Source organism: Clupea harengus, chromosome 3 (genome assembly GCF_900700415.2).
Source record: "Clupea harengus chromosome 3, Ch_v2.0.2, whole genome shotgun sequence".
Lineage (NCBI taxonomy): Eukaryota > Metazoa > Chordata > Actinopteri > Clupeiformes > Clupeidae > Clupea > Clupea harengus.
The window spans coordinates 8,290,241-8,309,404 of NC_045154.1; the positions used below are offsets into that span (position 1 = coordinate 8,290,241).

Consider the following 19,164-nt stretch of genomic DNA (forward strand, 5'->3'; position numbering starts at 1 on the left):
ATAAATTGAATCCCTGTCAACTTGTTGCGTGTAACCGAAGCTCTTTTATGTTTGGAAAATGAGGCAATGCGGACTGACGGCCAAAACGGTCGGACTCTCTTGGGGGGGGGGTGTTGTGACCAGACCGGCAAGATCATGTGAAGGGGGCTGTCCTAATTAACTAGGGGCACCAGCGCTCACCGAATGAAACAAACTGCCCGCGGACATATGCACGAACCCCTTAATAAGTCTCCATTGAGGTCCAGTAACATAGTGAGGCGAGCCACTGGTTGCCTTTGGTTTAAAATTGATAATTTCTGATGGAATGCTGTGAGACAAGTAAGAGGGTGTCGGTGACTTGATAACGGTGGTGAAATATTCGTCATTTGGCCACTAAAGTTGTTTCACAGACGTCCAGTTTCGGAAAATGTGATGTGCACTTGTGCCTATTTGTAGGCCTGCTATAAATAGGGCCCTGCTAGCACCACATGCTTGCCTATGATTGACAATTGCAGTGCCTTGGTACTGGGACAGCAGCCTCCGGAGGACAGCGCAAAAAACACGAATGGTGAGTTCTCCACAACATTGTATTCGGAATCATCAATGTCAGTGTCTTTTAAGATAATATGTCTGCAATGTAAACATGTATTATTTGTCACCAAGAGCAGCCTCAGTACAAAGAAAACTCCTCAGCCTAACAGCAACACCTATTTATAACTTTCTCCAGTGCAACAGGTTTTTCCAAAGGGAGCCATTAGCTGTCACGAGAATTAGCCTACACTTTAGTTTAGCAGTTCCAAAAACGTACAGGACATGAAATGGTGCTAATAATGTGAATTACTATGACATTATAGTGGTATATTTTTATTTTCCCTTCACAGTAATTACCTCCCTTTGACCAGTGGCTCCAAACCACACCAGAGGACATTGCTTTAAAAAGGATTCGGGGGCTTTGATAACACAGAAGACTTGTATTGTTCAGAAGAATAATATCCAGCTTCCCCTGAAAGAAATTGGTGCAGCCTTTGGAAACTAAACGTTTGTTTGTTGCTGTTTATTTTATATTGTAATTGATTTTGTGAATTATGACATCTCGGAGGCCTATAAGTCGCTCGTACTCAGGCAATGGGAGATCCAACAGTCTAAATGAGGAAGACTCGGCCCCCAGTAGCCGAGCAGACAGCCGCAACTACCTCTCCAATGTCCGGCCAGAAAACAGGTACAGCTACACTAATTTCCTCACTTTGACCCAATGGAATATCAGTTGACTGTGATTATGTACATGTCTTTGTTTAATATGAATGTCTGTGGTTATGTGTGTAAATTACATACATTTAGTGGTAAAAAAAAAAATATGAATCACACCACACAAAGAGCTATATCAAGAGCCCAGGATTAACTCAGTTTAGATTTTGGCATGATAACAGGAAGAACATTGAATGTGAAATACTGTGCACCAGTAATGTACAACTTGCAGCTGATCTGATATTTTGACACAGATGGGTAAAGGTCTGAGAATCTCAATCTCTGAGGGGATTTTGCAAAGTGTTTGTTCTATGAGTTGGTCCACGGTCTTGTACTGTCTCGGATCTTAAATCTAGATGCTGGTGCAGTGAGAATATCAATATAATTCAGAATGTTATATAAACCTAGAGGATCAAAGATTCTATCCATTATGCCTGTTTACAAAAAACACCATGCAAGCCACTCCTTCATTTTGCGCCTACTTCTTTAGAGAATGATGCTCCAAAGAACCCACATGACGTGATTTCTGCGATTAGTACATGTTCTAAAAGATACATTAATGTGAAACTCAAAAAAGTTGTTTCAAACAAAGCTTGAATGCCATGTCGAACACCATGGATGTGTTAGTGAGATCAAATCACAGGTTTGTCTGATAAGCTGCCTCTTGGTTTGCCTCCTCTCTGAATAGCCACTCACGTCACAGGTATTCTCACTACAGGCCATCGAGGTAACTTTAAAGCATACTTTTACAATATCCAATCCCAGACTAATATACGATCCACTCCTAACTATAAACCCCAGCGATTGTCTTATTTTCTGTTAATTGACAGCATAATGACGAAACCACAAACCCGCTCTTAACCAAACAGTTTTCCTGTGCCGATAGTTTATATGTCTGTTTTTGCATTCGTACATTCTTGTGATTGACTGCAATTTCTTGCTTTACCAAAGACACTGTGTCCAGTGGGAATAGTGAATTAGAGGGGGAAAATGTTGTCCCACACTGCCATAATCATTAACCACAGCCTTGTATATCCCCCCTGTGAGTCTCCTACCAGCAGCAACAATAATAATAATAATACTAAAAGAAAGATAGCTTTCATGTTTAACCTGATAGCCTTGTTGATGTCATGGGGTTGATAAATTCACATTTGATGCCACAATGAGCAGAAAAGCCACAGGATCTTTTGAATAAATGTATGTAATAATGTATATGTGTGTGCATGTGTCTATATGTCTGTGTGTTTGTATGTGTGTATGTGCATGTGTGTGTGTGTGTGTGTGTGTGTGTGTCTGTGTGTGTTTGTGTCTGTGTGTGTCCTAAATCTGTTAGTGTGTTTGTGCGTGTATGGCAGGAGTGTGTGTGGGGGGGGGGGGTAAGATGGGTGTTTGAGTCTGCTGAAGGTCAACCCAAGGGACTTGAGGGTGTTTTCTCTCTCTCCCTCTCTCTCCAGGAGTACATTTTGTACTGTGATGTCTCAGCTGACTGAGGAAACACAGCCATGTTTTGAAACGACCATGAAATCCAAAGCGGTGTCAGAGTCTTGCAATGTAAAGTTCACCTGCGTAGTAACAGGTACTACTCCAATATGTTATGTATAATGTCATTGGCCTTCCTGAAAAAAGCAGGTAAATATTTGTGCGGGCCTTTGACAGTATGTGATGACAAGTTTGATTTTACGTGATCAGCAACTTAAGAGCATACAACTGAATGCACACATGTTATGTAAGATGGCATGCTTGAAGTTCTGCTAACAAGGATGTTTCCCATCTGGAGAGGATAGAGAGTCAGAGAGAGGAAGTTACTGCTCGTTTCAGATCACTTTGCACTGAAAACCAACTCTAGGTTGGTGACTTAACAGGCTTTAAAGAAAGGGGAAGAAGTGAAGAAACACATGTAGAGGCTTAAAAATGTAACCCCAGCAGGGAGAGGTAAACGTTTTCGTTTCACTCAGCAAATATTTAGTAGGGAATGGAATGGACTCTGCATGCATCATGGCTAGCACTAGCACACTAGCTAATGATGCAATATCCTGAAACAATGACCGTTTAATTAAAGTGATGCATGACATAGATATGTGTTTGTGTCATTTAGTCAGAAGGCTATGATGTTCAAGGTTACTAAAGGTTTAAATGCTAAAACTTCGGTGACATAAAAAAAGTAACAATTATGTTTTTTACAATTAAGTAGATGTGGTCATAAAGCCTTGACATGAAGACAATAATAATGAGGGCTCTAATCTTGCATAGTACCTAAAGCAACATTATGAATGGACTTTTTTAGTTTTTTGTGGTAGGTTAGTTTTTTATAACATCTTCAAATTCATTGTTTTTTGGGTCATGTGAAGGAGAGATAAACACACACTTGTTGGTCCCACCAGGCCAACCAGGCCATTCACTATTTAGTTTTGTGCTCTGTGAATATGTAAAGGTAGATCTTATAGAATGAATTCCTCAAATATATCACTGAAATTCAACAGTTCAAGATTTAGATAGCTTTTATCAGAGCCAACTGTGCTGCTGTTGGCTATAAGGTAGTTACAGTAATATCTTGTCTTCTCAGGTTACCCGGCCCCTGAGCTCACGTGGTATAAGGATGATGTGGAGCTGGACAGGTACTGCGGCCTTCCAAAGTATGAAATCGCCCGCAATGGAAAAGCACATACACTCCATATTTATAAGTAAGTATCAAGATATCTTACTCATCAACAGTCACAAAGTCTCCCTGTCACCTTAATCAGCTTACATGAAACCAAAGTTTAATTCAATGTGAATCATTAAAATACAGACTAGCTTATCTGGTAATCAAGGTTATGTACATTAAACTGAATATAGACATTGTAGTTGTCCCACCTGAGTATTTAAGCCATTGTTGTTGTCTATGCTCTGCCTTCTACATGAATCACACCAGAAACTCACAGAGAGGTACCCTTGATACATTAACATTACATTTAGTCATTTAGCACACTTTTGTCCAAAGCGACATACAAGGGAGAGAGCAATAGAGACCTAGTGTAACAATAAATACTGTTTTACATAAGAAATAGAAAAAAGAAGTGCAGACATTTTTGCTGTAAGTGCAAGTTAAGTACTAGTCGAAGTGCAAGTTAGAAGGGGAGGTGCTCTCTGAAGAGTTGGGTCTTCAAGAGCTTCTTAAAGATAGAGAGGGAAGCCCCTGCTCTGGTAGTGCTAGGCAGTTCGTTCCACTAACGTGGAACTACAAATGAGAATACTCTGGATTGCCGTACTTGCACAGACGGCAATGCTAAACGACGCTCATTAGACGAGCGCAGCATCCTGGGTGTAACATTTGCCCTTACAAAAGCTTTTAAGTAGGTACCCTTGATAGTAGCTCTTTCTGGCACAGACCCAGCATTAGGTTCCAACTCCAAGCCAGATTAAAATGGAGAGTCAGCTGGTGTCCAGAAAATGAAATCACAGAAAAGATCAGTAACTCTGCTCCCTCTGTCTTTATGCTTGTTTGCAGTTGCACACTGGATGACGCGGCCATTTACCAGGCATCTGCCCGTAACAGCAAGGGCATAGTCTCCTCCTCGGGCGTCCTGGAGGTTGGTGAGATGAGTGAGTATAAAATCCACCAGCGCTTCTTCGCCAAGCTGAAGCAGAAGGGGGATCAGAAGCGGAGGGAGATGGAGGAAAGTCGTCGCCGCGGGAAGGAGAACAAGCAGCAGGAACAGCTCACCATCCTTACCCAGGACCGCATCATGAGGAAGCGGCGGACTCCCGGAGGCGCTGACTCTCTCAACTCCTCCGATTCGGCCCAGGAGGCCGAGGAGATGGCTGAAGAAACCACACCTTCTGAGGAGACCAACGGAGAAGCCATGGAGACAGCTACCATGAAGACTTCTGACACGATACAAGAGAATGGCAATCAGGAGGTCAATCATGTTAGCGACATGGTGGACATAGTTACTACAAAGCCGCCTTGTAAAGAGAAACTGGGAAAAAAGAAGATCAGGATTTCAAATGGATTTGAGGAGGGTGTGGTCATCAGTGGCCAAACAGATTCAGGCCCCGGAAATGAAAAACATACAAGCGAGGAAGACATGAGCCTGGCGCGATACCTGTCAGAGTCGCTACAATCGCAAGCAATTGAGGACAAACAATGCTCTGCGATGGTACAGACATCCATGGAGGTGGATGCTGCAGCTCAACAAGAGAAAGAAAAAGAAATTGAACACGAAAAGGAAAGAGAACACGAAAAGGAAATGGAACACGAGAAAGAGAGGCAACGTGAAATGGAGAGAGAACTCGAGAAAGAAAGAGCACGTTTACGAAAAGAAGAAGCAGAACAAACACATAGAGAAAAAGAAAAAGAAAAAGAAAGGGCTCAGGAGATGGAGAGAGCCAGACAGATGGTGGAAGCCAAGAAAACAGCAGGAAAAGCAGAATCCAAGCAATCTTCGAAGAAGTCAAATTCAGAACCCCAACAGAAGTCTACTTTTACCTCTGTGCTGACCTCTTTGAAGGACATTTTCTTTGGGAAAAGCAAGAGCAAGTCGATAGAGGCTCCCGAGGAGACCCAGAGTGTCCATGGAACTAGCTGGGAGAGGGACTACCCTCCGGCTCCTCCAGATCCTTATCCTTACAGTCCTCCCGTGTATTCAGAGCAACCAGCCACTGCAACAGAAGCCTGCTATGTACCCGCTGAACAAACCACAGCAATTGAGGTAGATGAACAACCCATTTGTACTAGCGACAAAACTGTGGAGGATGTTGCTGAGGGTTCAAGAACTCCAGAGTTGCCACAAAGCTTGAGGTCGTTCGACAGCCGTGGAATTAGAGGGGCAGACACAGAGGATCTCTCCCTAGCTCCCCAAAGGCCACCAGAGGTTTCCACTGAAGAGCACTTGGTGGCCAAGGAGGAGGCAGCAGGTAGCACGGAGGAGGTGGGTCCCAGTCTCAAGGAGGTGCCTTCACCTCCAACTCCAACTCCACCTCCACCACAGATACAGTTAGAGGTGAGTAGGCCTTGGCTCCTCTGCTTTTGTCCAGCAGCTGCTCTGAGAGAGAGAGAGAGACAGAGTGAGAGAGAGATAGAGAGACTTTTGACTTTTAAAGCTTTTATTTAAAACACCACTGAAAATAATCTGTCTATTTTACCAGTTGAAAACAAGCCTCCCAAAGTCATTAATGGCACCCCATTTCTCCCTGACCTGAGCCAATATCTCTGTTTGCTGGTAGAACCTGCACTTCATGTCTGTTCTTGTTTCCACCAGCGATTTAAACATTGACATCATGTCAATATCTTGGCCTTCATTTTTTGCTTTGTGGGATTTAAGGATGGCTAAATAAATTGGCCATCATTTAACACTCATGCCCAGCCTGCCTGTACCCACAACTTAGCACAAACACAGTTTTGCAGCATGAACCCCAGCTTCATAGACAACTTTCCCAGTACAGCAAATAATGGTGCTTGTCTTATACATTCACAGAAAAGGCAAAACACGGTATCAGTGATATTACAATAAGGGCAAATGGGTAACGCATCGAATCTAGAAACAAGTTTATTTGTAGCAATGTAGCAACCTCCACTGAGGGTAACCTGACCTTTTTTAGCAATGGAGACTTATACAACAGCATCCATGAAGGAGACACCCCATCAGGAACTGAAAGGAGGGCCCTCCACTTAGTGTCAGGCTGTCCCTTCAGCTGCGAGTGATGTGCAACTTTAACAGAAATTAAATAAAGCACCATCTTCCCACCGTGAAAACCCAAAAGAGAAAGATAGAAAGAGAGAGAGAGAGAAAGAGAAAGAAAGAGAGAGAGAGAGAGAGAGAGCCCTGTCGTGTAGCCAACGAGCACTTGAGGTATATTAATAGACGGTACATTTCTGTGTCAAGACTTCAGTTTGATGACACCAGGGCCAGGCCAAGACGACATCAATTATGTCTGCTAAACATGCACTGTAGTATAGGGAAAATATGATTGACCAATCTGAATCTGACTTTAAGTGTTTGTGTGTTTGTGTGTGTGTGTGTATGTGTGTGAGTGTGAGTGTGAGTGTGTGTGTGTGTGTGTGTGTGTGTGTGTGTGTGTGTGTGTGTGTGTGTGTGTGTGTGTGTGTGTGTGTGGGTGGGTGTGTGTGTGTGTGTGAGATTGCCAGTGATCTTAGAGGTTTTAAGGGGGAATACAGTTACAAATTGTAACCTTGTAATATGCGTAAAAAAATATGAAAACACCAAATAAATAAGTCTGGTAAGCCTCACAAGGCGGGTTAAAATAATTCTTCCAGGGTTTTTAATTCACTTATGGCCAGACTATGCTGGCCCTTTAAGGAAACTTTCAGCCAAGAGAGAGGGAGTGTGAGTCAGCCTGGCTGGCTGGGTTTCATATCTCTACGGGTGAGAGCACGGGTGAGGGTGCGTCACAGAAATGCTCCAGCAACACCCCACACAATACAGTGGGAGGACCAGGATACCTGCCCACATCCGTGCACTTACTCCCATACCCACAGACGAACACTTAATACCAGCTGTCCTCTCATGTTCCGCATTGTGTTACAGACAGTTCCCTCATGGGTGGAGATTAGAGAAACCATGTACTGTTGTAAAAACATTTATAGACTTGCCAGAGCTGGCCTGAGGTGGAGCAGACATTAGGGGATTTGTAAAAGTTACAAATAGATCCATTTGGACAGTATTTCTGGGGTTAAGGAGTTTGTGCTGACAATGTGTGGTGATCCTTAGATGGCCGAAACTCTGGGACACACGTCTAAGCATGGCTGTGAAACCTCTTTACATTGTCCAGATTCCTAGCTGCTCCCGGTGTCTTTAAATAAACCTGTTCCTCATCAGCTTGGAGGGCAGCCTTGCCATACAAAGAGGCATTGAGAGGGTTCTGTAAGTCCTCCATCTAAGACACTCTTCAGTCTGTCACTTGTCCATACGAGAGTTACCGCTCACATGGCGTGCGAGTGTGGGAACTCTGATTGAGACTTTCCTGATATATAGCACATTACACACTTGTCTGAGAGTAGCAAGTCAGCTAAAATGTCCATCTCCAATGCATATCTCATACCGGGGAATATAGTCTTGATGTTATATAACCTTATAAAGTGAAGGACATAGGAAGAATTTTAAGGCATTGAGCACTTGTGAAGTAATTCTTTGAAAGCACAAGACAAGCACAAGACCAGCACAGAAAGATCTACCAGAAGGTCCGTTAAGCAGCTTAATAACAGGTGGCTCAGTGTTTGAGAAATTATAACATAATATATAATGAAGTGGTTCTGAATCTCCATATTTTATTAGTATTAATTTAGAACTAAAACACAAACATATTTTACGGACACAGAATCAACCTGTGAAAAATACAGGTACAACTGAAACAAGATCATATGAAGCAGAAAGCCTCAGGAAGCTATTCAATATTCAGTAATTTCCTGTTTTGTTTGCATGGCATACCAATACCATGAATCATGATTGAAATACCTGTGCCTCTGTAAAGCTTTCTAAAAAAGCTAAAGCTCTCCAAAGGTTTTTGTTCAATTGGATGAGAAATCCCCTACTGCTTATAAACAAGACCGACGTCAGTAGTCTCCAGTCCAACCTTTAATTTGAATTCTAGTCACATTTTTGAACTGCTCTGTTTGTCAAGTTAATTATTGAAGGTGAATACAAAAGACAGATACGGGGTATAGGCGTGGGTTGTGTTTTATAGAAAAGAGGAAGTTCTCCACATTGAAACCCCACAATGGAACAAACAACTCCAGACATTTTTTTAGATTTAAATCACACATGGTTAAGCACATGTGACATGGTTCAGCCCTGCTCACATCTGATAGGGGGGTTGTTAAGTATTGACAGGTTGTAAATATTAGCTTGTTTTGGCATGGGATGGCTCCAGTGTTCATAAAATTGCATGTTAGTATTTCTGTTAGGAACCCATCATTCATTACAAAAAGGTTTTGAAAATAGAAAGAATGTTAACCAATTGGAAAGGAGTGCCTAGAAATATTTGTGACACTAAATGTATTTATATGATTTCAGTAGTGTAAGTTCCCATGGTTTGTGAGTCTATGGTCTGTGTATGATCTTCCTGGTTTAATAAAATACCATAGAAAACCATAGAAATTTCAAGAAAATAGAGGCGGCTACAGATATGGTGATTGATGAAACCCAGGTCATTATATAGACCTGTCTGCCTGCTTTTCATCTGTTGATGCAATTTCATCAAGATAATGCAATTTCATGACACACCATCTGTTCATAAATGTTCATAATGTTATTATGATCCACAACACAATGCAGACATATTTATAGTCGTCAAAGTTATTTCTGGTATTCGTAGAAGCATTTATGTGTTTACAATCTGTACTGAACACTTGTGTTTCCTTATTTGTATCCCCAGGCCTTAGATGACCATGCGCAATCCGGAAGGTATGAGAGTCCTGTACAGGAGGGTAACGCTACTGCTGTGTGGGAGTATGACACTGAGGAACGGGCATGTTTCACAGAATCTGTCACAGGAGACACCGGAGATATGCTCAGTTTACAGGGCCTCTCTGGGGAGTCTGTACAGACCCCGGGGCCCTCCCTGAAAGGTCAGGTGGCGCTGAACCTTGAGAGCACAGACAGTCGTGGAACCACATCGCATTTTCCCATTACAACAGAACCCGAGAAGGAGGAGGAAATGCATGTGGATGAAAGTGTGGTGGAATGTGACTACACAAAACAGAGAGCAGACACAACCTCGCCTTCAGGAGAGAGACCTGAGCCAAGTGAATCAGGGTTAGAGGGTGACACTGCCATAGCAGAAAGTGGCTCAGATGTCAGTACAACTGTCGTAGAAGAGGGATCTATTGCAGCTGGGGGGAGTGTAGAGGAAAGTGAAGAGAAGGCAAGAGAAGAGAGTGAGTCCAAGAAAGTGGAGACGAGTTTAGAAGAAAGGAGCCTTAATTATAAGGGAGATGTTTTAGAGGTTTCCAGTGTTACTCCTCATTTGGATGTTAGAGTAGATAATCCAGAGAATATGTTGACAGTACCCAGTGCAGGACTTAACAAAGATGGAAGCAGAGACTCAGTTGATGAGGGTCAGAAATGTGATAGTTCTGCAACTGAGAAAGTTGGAGTGGAAGTTCAAATGGAAGAGGAAATGGAGGCAGAAGTGTGCACTGAAGAGCCCACAGAAGTGCAGCCTAAGGAGCCACACTATCAGATGACAACACCAGTCATAATTCCTCCTGCTTTAGAGCTGCAAGCAGAGACGGAAACTGAGAACGAGAGAAAAGTTCTCAGTTTAACAAAGGAGAACACCACAGAAATCTGTGAAGAACCACCAAGTCAAGAGAATGTTACAGTCACTGACGTTCCATATTCACCACCAAGCAAAGTCCCAGATATAATCATTGTTCATGAGGAGACACAGGACCAACAGCGTGTAAATATGTCGTCAATCAATATTCTGATTACTGAACCTGAAGAGCCAGAGCCAGTAGTTTCGTTGCCGTCCCATTCGGCAGGATTGCAGGGTGATGCAATTCAGTTATCAGACCCAATGATAGTGGAGCCCAATGCAACGGTTGTTTCACCCACGCCTAAAAGAACAGAGGATGTTGGCGTCCTCCCTCCCATGAAAGACATGCAGGAAGTTGTGCAACAACATGAGAGAGAAAGGATGAGCTTGGGAAAGGAGCCAGAGCCTGTTAGGACAAGCAGACAATTAGACTCTTCCTCCATTCCCATAATAAACATTGCTGAAGCAGATGATGCCATTTCTTCACATGAAGTACAACATAATGCAGTTGTAGTCAGTGTTGCTTCAACAACTGCTCCACAGGAAGAGCCTCCTAAAAAGCCAGCATTTGTGTCTCCACCTGTTGCCATCACATGTGTTGATAGCAGTCCTGAAATAATAAAAGTAGATAAAAAAGAGAGTGAGATGGAGTCTCTGGCTGCTATGCTGTGGGGAGTGAAGAACAACATTGATCAGGAGAGCAACGTGGCAGTGCCTGAGAAGGCCAAAGAACCACCCATGACTGAAAGTGTGTCTGCACTGCCACTGAGAATCCCCCAGCCAGCAGAGACTGAGCTCATGATCCCTGTGCCCACTTTACAGGCCAAAACACCACAAATTAGCAAATCTGGCACAGATAAGATGGACCTTCCTAAAGAGCATGATGACGGTGTGGACCAGCTTAAGAAAGACAAACCAGCTGTGGAGAAGCTTGGTGTGACAGCCCCATTGTCTCCCATGATGAGCCCTTCTAGCCTGCGACGCTTAATGGCGAAGGGACTTTTCGACAGTCAGACGGTGACATCCATACCAGCCATAACCGTGGACTCGGAGGGGAAAGGGGATGAGAACAGCGGAGGAAGCACACCTACATCTATCCTGAGCTGCGAAAGCAGCCCCAAGTTGAGGCGGAAAGACAGCCCGTCGCCCATCCCCTCTGCCACCCCCGCGGAGCTGGCCTCAGGAGCCAGGCGCAAGATCTTCCTATCCAAAGCCAAAGCCGAAGAAGCTGAAGGCCTGGCATTGCCAGAGGCCCAGGTGAAGAGAGAGGCCCCCTACATGTCACCCAGTCTGGCTAGGAGAGCAGCATACCTTCAGGCCCACCCTGGACAACAGACCCCACCGATGGAGAAGCGGTCTCCCTTAGTGAGTCGCAGGAAGGCCACTCTGGAGGTCCCCAAAGTGCAGGAAACTCCAGAAGAAACTGAGCCAGCCAAGACTGAAACCAAACCTGCTGAGAAACTGGATCCCTTCAAAGGTATGAAAAGTTGATGGAGATAATTTCGAAACACTGTAATTGACTTAAGATTTATCTAATTCTGACGCCATAAATGTTTCTGATATCAGCAAGAATGGCCACGCTCTACTAAAAGTCCTTTTGTGTCATCCCAATTGCGCTTATCAAATGACAAAGATGTCAGTTTTACACAGGGTCGGACAGTTCGACCCTTCTTATCACCTCTGGGCTCAACCAAGCATAGACAAGAGGTTCCCTCACTTACGCATGTAGGTCTTACACATGTGCAGATTAAGTGGCGTCAGCACCTAATAATCAAAGTTACACACACACACACAGAAACACAGAAAAGCCATGTTCCTGCTTTACATAAGCACATGATTCATTCAAGGTAATTATTAATACAAGGCACTTGATTAATGTATTCTTAAGTCATTAACAGTGTTTTGAAATGATCTCCATCAAAAGTAATGTTACTGTAAGCATAAGTTAGCTGTTTAAACTAAAACACAACTAATTTACCAAACCCCCGTCCCCAAAATGACTCACAGTTCAAGTAAGGTTTTATTTCAGGTGTGAGGTGTACATTTAGTATGTGTGCACCCAAGGAATTTGGCCTGTGACCTTGTTGTTGTTAGCACCTTGCTACAGGCATGTGTGCTGCCTCTATAGCTAATTATGGAGGCTGTCTAGGACACCTGAGGCACTCACCAAACAGTTTGTCCTCAAAACAACTAGTTCATTCAGAACTGTTGGAATATGAAGACAGTGCTAGAAAACATTATGAAAAGTACTGAATTGTAATCACTTTCCCTGCTTCTATGGACAGTACTCATGAGTGAACAATAAAGGTGTATGTATTAATATGCTAAGGAAGGGTTTCTACAGCATCCAGTTTACTTTAACTTCTCTTACGGTGTTAATTCAATATTACCCGAGAGTCCCTGATGATGTTGACAAGACACCGAGGCAGCAAGTGCCTGCACAGTCACTGTGACTTAGACCCAGGGGAATGATTCAGAAGCTAGACAGAGCGGAAGTGGTAACATTAGAAAGTATACAGTATATCTTTACCTTGTTGCTCGTGTCGGGGTACACCCTGCCCACTATCCCCCAGCCCTACAACCTAACTCCACCCCCCCTCCTCCTTTCTCTCTCAATGTCGCCCACCAGCTCCTCAAGTTATCCGCAAGATCAGGGGAGAGCCCTTCTCAGATGCCACCGGACACTTGAAGCTGTGGTGCCAGTTCTTCAACGTCCTCAGCGACTCTACCATCATATGGTACCGGGACGAGGAGGAGCTGCTGGAGGTGAAAAGAAGGTAAATCCCTGCACGGCCTTGCAGGGCCTGACCTTCTGGCATGTGCCAGCAAGTCAATCCAGTGACACACACCCCCCTACCCTCAGAGTGGATTAAGCAACCACATGCTCTTCCCCTTTAAGAAAAAACACAAACTGCCCTCTAAATAAAAAAGGCAATGCCTCCTCCAAGTTAATTGGTCGAGACATTAGTGTAGGGAGCGAATGCCCAACTAAGCAGACGCTAGCAGGATATAATTATAACATTCGGAGCATCCCAAAGCCATGTCGCCTTCGCTGTCTCATTCTCACTCGAGAGTTATCAATCCCTTGTGACCATGGGCCCCTCAGCTGTGACTCAAGGAGGTGAAACTCTGGGCAGACAGAGAGAGTGTAAACCGATGCCCACTGATTTCGCCATCACCAGAGAGCGTTAAAGTCTAATTCTGTGTCACCGGCTGTGCTGCGTCAGTGAAACGACCCCTTACACGGTCCGGAGAAAGAGAGGAAGAGGGAAAGAGAGAGCAGAAGAGAGAAGGAGAGAAAAAGAGAAAATGCAGCACCATTGTGAATGTGACTCATCACACACAGTCGCACAAACACTCAGATAATCTTTTTCCCTCTTAAGCACACATATATAGAAGCATGTGCACACACACTCACACACACACTCACTCACACACACACACACACACACAATACAATACACATGCATGATTACCTCATTTCTGTTTTTACCGAAGCATGTGACTTCACTGTATTGCAGCTCCCTCTTGTGGTTACGAACTGCCACTTTTTTTCCCCTCCCTAGTGCTGGAGATGAGAGTCAGGTGGCCTTGGCCATCGTCCAGGCGTCCAGCAGAGACTGTGGGGTGTACGCTTGCACCATCAAGAACAAATATGGCACAGACACCACTGACATCCTGCTCAGCACTGACAGTAAATCAAATTCAAATTCATTTCTGAAGCTCCACAGTCACATTGTTCCATTTTGCTACACAAAGTGTTTGTGTGTGCGTGTGTGTGTTGTGTGTGTGTGTGTGTGTGTGTGTGTGTGTGTGTGTGTGTGTAATCCTGGTGCTTAAATTCAGAATTCATTCACATACATTCCATCACTCATTTCACTGAAAAGTACTCTGAAGTGTTTTCATGATGTTAATTTATATAAATTTGTACTAAAGAATATTCTTTATTTTTGATATCCAGTTGATTGTCTCCATTATTTTCCATTTTGCAGTTCTGGCAGAGTTTCTCTTGCGAGATGACTTGGAAGGTAAGGAAGGGTTTACGGTGGCTAATGGAATCTCTGATCTTGTCCAGTCACTTGGACTACCTTAAAAAAAACAGTCCTATTACATCTCCTGCCTGTGTCTTCCCTCCTCGACAGTTGGGGAGGAGATTGAGATGACTCCGCTGATGTTCACCAAAGGCCTGGCAGATCCTGGTAACTGGGGAGAAAAGTTATTCGGCCGCATCATGACTGAGGAGATGCACCTTGGAGAGGGCTGGGCCCACAAGGCCTGTAGAGTAAAGGTCATCTACGGCCTGGACCCCATATTTGAGTCAGGGAGCACCTGCATCGCGAAGGTGCGCAACCTCATCGCATACGGGACCAAAGAGGAAAGCCAACTCATCGAGAGAAACCTGGTGATTACCAAGCAGGTATGTTACTCTTTGCCACTGTTGTGGTTTTCCTTCTCTTTAAACTCGGTACTGGAACTTCTTGGTCATGAAAAGAGGCTCTTACAGTTTTTTTGAGGGAATGGGAGTATGACTAATCACAAGATTTATTGTTCATACATAACTTACTACAACACAGTCAAGCTTAAGGTGGCGATGGTTTTTGTGACGGGAATGCAGATACAAAATATGTCATGGTCACGTCATGTGTCATGTTTATCAACCACTGTATGCTCAGAGTTGATATGATTTCATACAATCTGAACAAAAAAGATCTTTTTTCCCATTTCAGTTATGCAGAATGCAAAACATAATCCGAGAGTACTGCAAAATCTTTGCTGCTGAGGCTCGGGTGGTTGAAAACTTTGGCCCTGCACTAGAGTGAGTGAACATTTCCTGAAAATTTGTATTGTGTTGATTGCCACATACTTCCAAGGAAGAAGACCTCGACTAATCCTCATGCACTCTTGATTTATGACTCAGTTTGAGAGTCTGTGCCTTTAATTTGAAGTGAATGTTTAAAGATGCAGTTGGTTGTTTTTGTTGCCAAAGACCAAATATGGTTGTAAACACACTAAACTAATGTAATGTTGGTGTTTTAGTAAAAAGACAGTGTTGCTCTATTCTTTTTTTCAGCATTTTTTACATATATATTTCCTGATATTTCTTGTAAAATAATAATAACATAAAACAGAAACAAGATACAAAGAGTGCGTGATACATAATGCATGATATTTTATTTTTGCCCAAAAATCTTTTTACCCTTGAAATGACAATAATTATGCAAGTAGATGAAAGAAACAGAAGAAGCATGTTTATGTTCGACCACACACCACACGCCACAATACACCTTTAAATGTTTTCCATTTGCATGTGCCTGTGTCTCTACATGCACCACTGCCCACGTGGGTGCGTCTTCATAAACACAGAGTGAATCCTGTCTACTTGATGTACCGACCGGCCAACACTGTTCCGTACGCCATGGTGGAGGCTGAACTGAAGGGGGTGTACCTCCGGTACTGCTTCAAGGACGCGTCTGGCCGCCTGGTCACCAGAACCATCTCTGAAGTGGAGCAGAAGTGCAGTGCATTCCAGCACTGGATTTACCATTGGACAAACGGCAACTTGCTGGTCACCCAGCTTGAAGGTAAAGTTCTTGTTGCCGAGCGATTTCAGTACATACATGTATATGGATATCTCATATTGCAATTCATTAATTAATTACTATTCTGATGTATTTCTGTTTACATTCAGGAGTTGACATGAAAGTCACCAACATCAGAATTGCCACGAAAACTAAAGGGTTAGTAAATCTGAATTCTTGGGGACCTATTGGGGGCAGGGAGTGTTGGGACTAACATTGTAATGAGAACACAGCAATCAGAATCGAGTCGTACAGAAGAGCCATAACTGCCACAGACCTTTGATGATCAATGCCTTTGACATTGTGATTTGATGCTAACTTAGATATGTCTGTGTCCCAGGTATCAAGGTCTCACAGAGGAAGCCTCCCCGAAGGTGCTTGAGCAGTTCCTCACCCAGCATCAGTGCAACTACTACTGCGGACTCATGGGCCTGCGATCCCTTAAGCCCATGGACTTGCTGCAGCAGCCCACCAAGATGAAGGCTTCCAGGAGCCCCCTGCTTAACCGCAGAGCAGGGGGCTCGTCCAGCCCACAGCTGCAGAGGAAAGGGACGGGCAGCCCCCAGACTGTGAGAAGGATAACGTCCAGCCCAAAGGTGGTCAGGAAGACTGGGGAGGTGGGGGGGGACTCAGCCAAGCACAAGACTGTGGAAATCCCCAAAGTGGTCAGACTGAGGTAGAGATGGAAAGGAAGCCAAAAAGGGGAAAAATCACTTTTTTTTTTCCCTTTCAGAAATAAATGACCTAGTCCTGTTTTAACATTGGACATCTATATCTAGATTGGTGCAAGCCAGATGCTGGTGTTTGCACACAACTGTGGCCTTGACTATAAATGTGACAGACAATGTGTCTGACGTTCCATCTGAAGAGACAAGTAAGGAAGAGATGGCTATCATAGATAGTGAGAGGAGGGTCAACAACCGTTGTCACTCATTATGTAAGTTCAACTGTGAATTGCTATGCAGACCATCGATTGCCATCAAGCGAAGTGTGCCCTCTCCCCGCCCCGCCCTGGTAGTACATTTAGCAGGCTGGGTTGACGCAGAATGTCATGTCTCTGTCAAGCACCAAGAGGCTGTTGGACATGAGGCTCTCATTCACAGGGACAGGGCACAGTGCTCTGGACGCACCCTCCTGAGATTGCAAAATGTTGCAGCGCAGATGGCAATGGATGGGTGGAATATACATATATAAATATATTTTTTAGAAAATACTTTTTTTCTCATTTTGACTTGTAAGGTTGTCCTCTCTGCACATGTATGCCTGAGCTAAAATGACTGAGGCAATCATAACTGCACAGGGGAAGGCTTTTACACATCTGTGATGTAATTAGAGAGGTGATGCCCTGTTTGTACAGGACAAACTGGGTTTGTGTGACAGCCTGTCAGTCATACGCTGGGTAGTTGCTTTTTTTTTGCAGCTCAGGCTATAGTTTCTGTGACTGTACAGAGATGGTTTAAGCTCCAGTGCATTACAGGAAGGGCAACCCAATCCCTTGGGGTTGATATCTGGGGCCTTAAAACGTTTTTTGTTTGTTTTGTTTTCAAATTGCATAAGATTCTTAAGAATGGCAAAGATTTCTTCTACGTGTTATTCGGCATTTCTATAAATGTTACAATGTTTTTTTTTCTTTTTCTGTGGTGGCATTAGGTAACCTGATGCTGCCTTAACAGACAACTCAATTGAGAGTGTGATAAGAAAACTGCTTGTAGTCATATTATTTAACAAAACATGCTGTGAACATCCTGGTGAACCTTGGAACTGTCACTGGCTGTCCCACACCCATAGAACAGCCTTGTTATGATCACGTACAGGTTCATCAGTTGTCTTGTTCAGAAGGGAGAATTTTCTCAAAGCAAGTTAGCCAGGGCCAGGTCGCAACACAAAACACACATTCTCAAATGCAGAAATAGTATATCACAGCAACACGTGAAAAGGTGCCAAATGTTTCAACCAATGCCTTTATTCAGATAACTCAGTACTCCTTCATGGACTTCCACCCCCTAGAACCCCTTTTCTACTGAGATGTCATATCAACACTTTCATTTTTCTGATGAGCTATTGCGAACCCTATCATTAAGAATTTTACAGCTTATAAAACTAGATGGATTTCTGTAGATGACTGATTCAAAAGAGATAATGCATTGCCTTGTTGTTCCTCAATTATCATTTGATAATACAGAATGTGTGTAGTGTGTCTCAGTTTGTGTGGGTGCGCGCGTGTGTATGTTTGTAAGAGACAGAGAGAGAGAGAGAGAGAGAGAGAGGAGAGAGAGAAAGGAAGAAAGAAAGAAAAAGAAAGAATAAGAGTAAGACTACTTTTTGATCTTGTGCGTTAGGTAAGTGTGTGTGGTGCTGTTGTGTCAACTGTTTTTATAAAAAAATAAAAATGTACAGTACAAATAATAAGAGTCCATTCTGGCATAAATGTATGCAATGCCTTTAACAAATTAATATATTTACAAAATTGCATGTACATTCTTCCTGATATCTTGAAGGTAAATAATGAAAAATTACTAACTTTACAATTCTTTAAAAGAAATATATACAAAGGCATATTTAACATTTTAGGATATATTTCCCTAATATCTTTTCAGTATTCATACATTCTCAAAAGATAAAAGAAAATCATAACTAAAAGTTTATCAACTTGGATCTGCAATTTTGTTCACTAATTTACACATGTATACAACAAAAAGCAATAGGTTATGTTTCTTACAATTAGAATAAATACATTGGCAAGACATTGTCAAAAGAGGATTAGGATGAATAGGATATGCTCAGTATCTCTATATCTCATGTCTTTTCAATGCAAACACATTCCTGCTACATGTATAAAAATGGTACAAACCAGGAACCACCATCTTGCTTCAGTGTAAAAACCCCTTTGAATAGTTGTGTTTACTAGCACGTTGTCGCATTGTAGAAACTACAACATTTGTTGAAGTAGATTGTGGCGTTTGGCACCTGATTCCAAATACCCTCAAACGACAAGGTCCCATTGTTGGTTCCAGTGCTGCAAAGAAGGAGGAAGGAGGAAGTCACAGGGTAAACATTGTGACCTGTGACCTCTTATCTGGGTTGGGGCCCCATACTAGTCTAC

General features: G+C 43.2%; 2 protein-coding genes across 6 annotated transcripts in view; one reads left to right on the forward strand and one right to left on the reverse strand.

Moving 5' to 3' along the window:
• The first annotated feature begins 103 nt into the window (after positions 1–103).
• On the forward strand, positions 104–18,018 carry alpk3a (alpha-kinase 3a). 2 transcript variants are annotated; one of them, XM_031564446.2, is made up of 15 exons: positions 105–547; positions 861–1,198; positions 1,913–1,951; positions 2,679–2,800; positions 3,788–3,905; positions 4,712–6,206; positions 9,598–11,959; positions 13,112–13,259; positions 14,049–14,176; positions 14,475–14,510; positions 14,625–14,899; positions 15,210–15,298; positions 15,847–16,064; positions 16,172–16,220; positions 16,402–18,018. In XM_031564446.2, exons 2-15 carry the CDS (start codon positions 1,065–1,067, stop codon positions 16,739–16,741), a joined length of 5,553 nt encoding a protein of 1,850 aa, XP_031420306.1. In that variant the 5' UTR covers positions 105–547; positions 861–1,064; the 3' UTR covers positions 16,742–18,018. The 2 variants fall into 2 exon arrangements, with proteins under 2 accessions (XP_012689075.2, XP_031420306.1); XM_012833621.3 differs by lacking the exon at positions 1,913–1,951 and having other exon boundaries at positions 104–547.
• slc28a1 (solute carrier family 28 member 1) overlaps positions 18,005–19,164 on the reverse strand; it is a 38,440-nt gene continuing 37,280 nt past the window's right edge. For all 4 annotated transcript variants that reach the window (XM_042703409.1, XM_031564447.2, XM_031564450.2 and 1 more), the window contains exon 18: positions 18,005–19,077. In XM_042703409.1, coding sequence (XP_042559343.1) covers positions 18,966–19,077 — 112 coding nt within the window. In that variant the 3' untranslated portion in view covers positions 18,005–18,965. The remainder of the gene's footprint in view (positions 19,078–19,164) is intronic.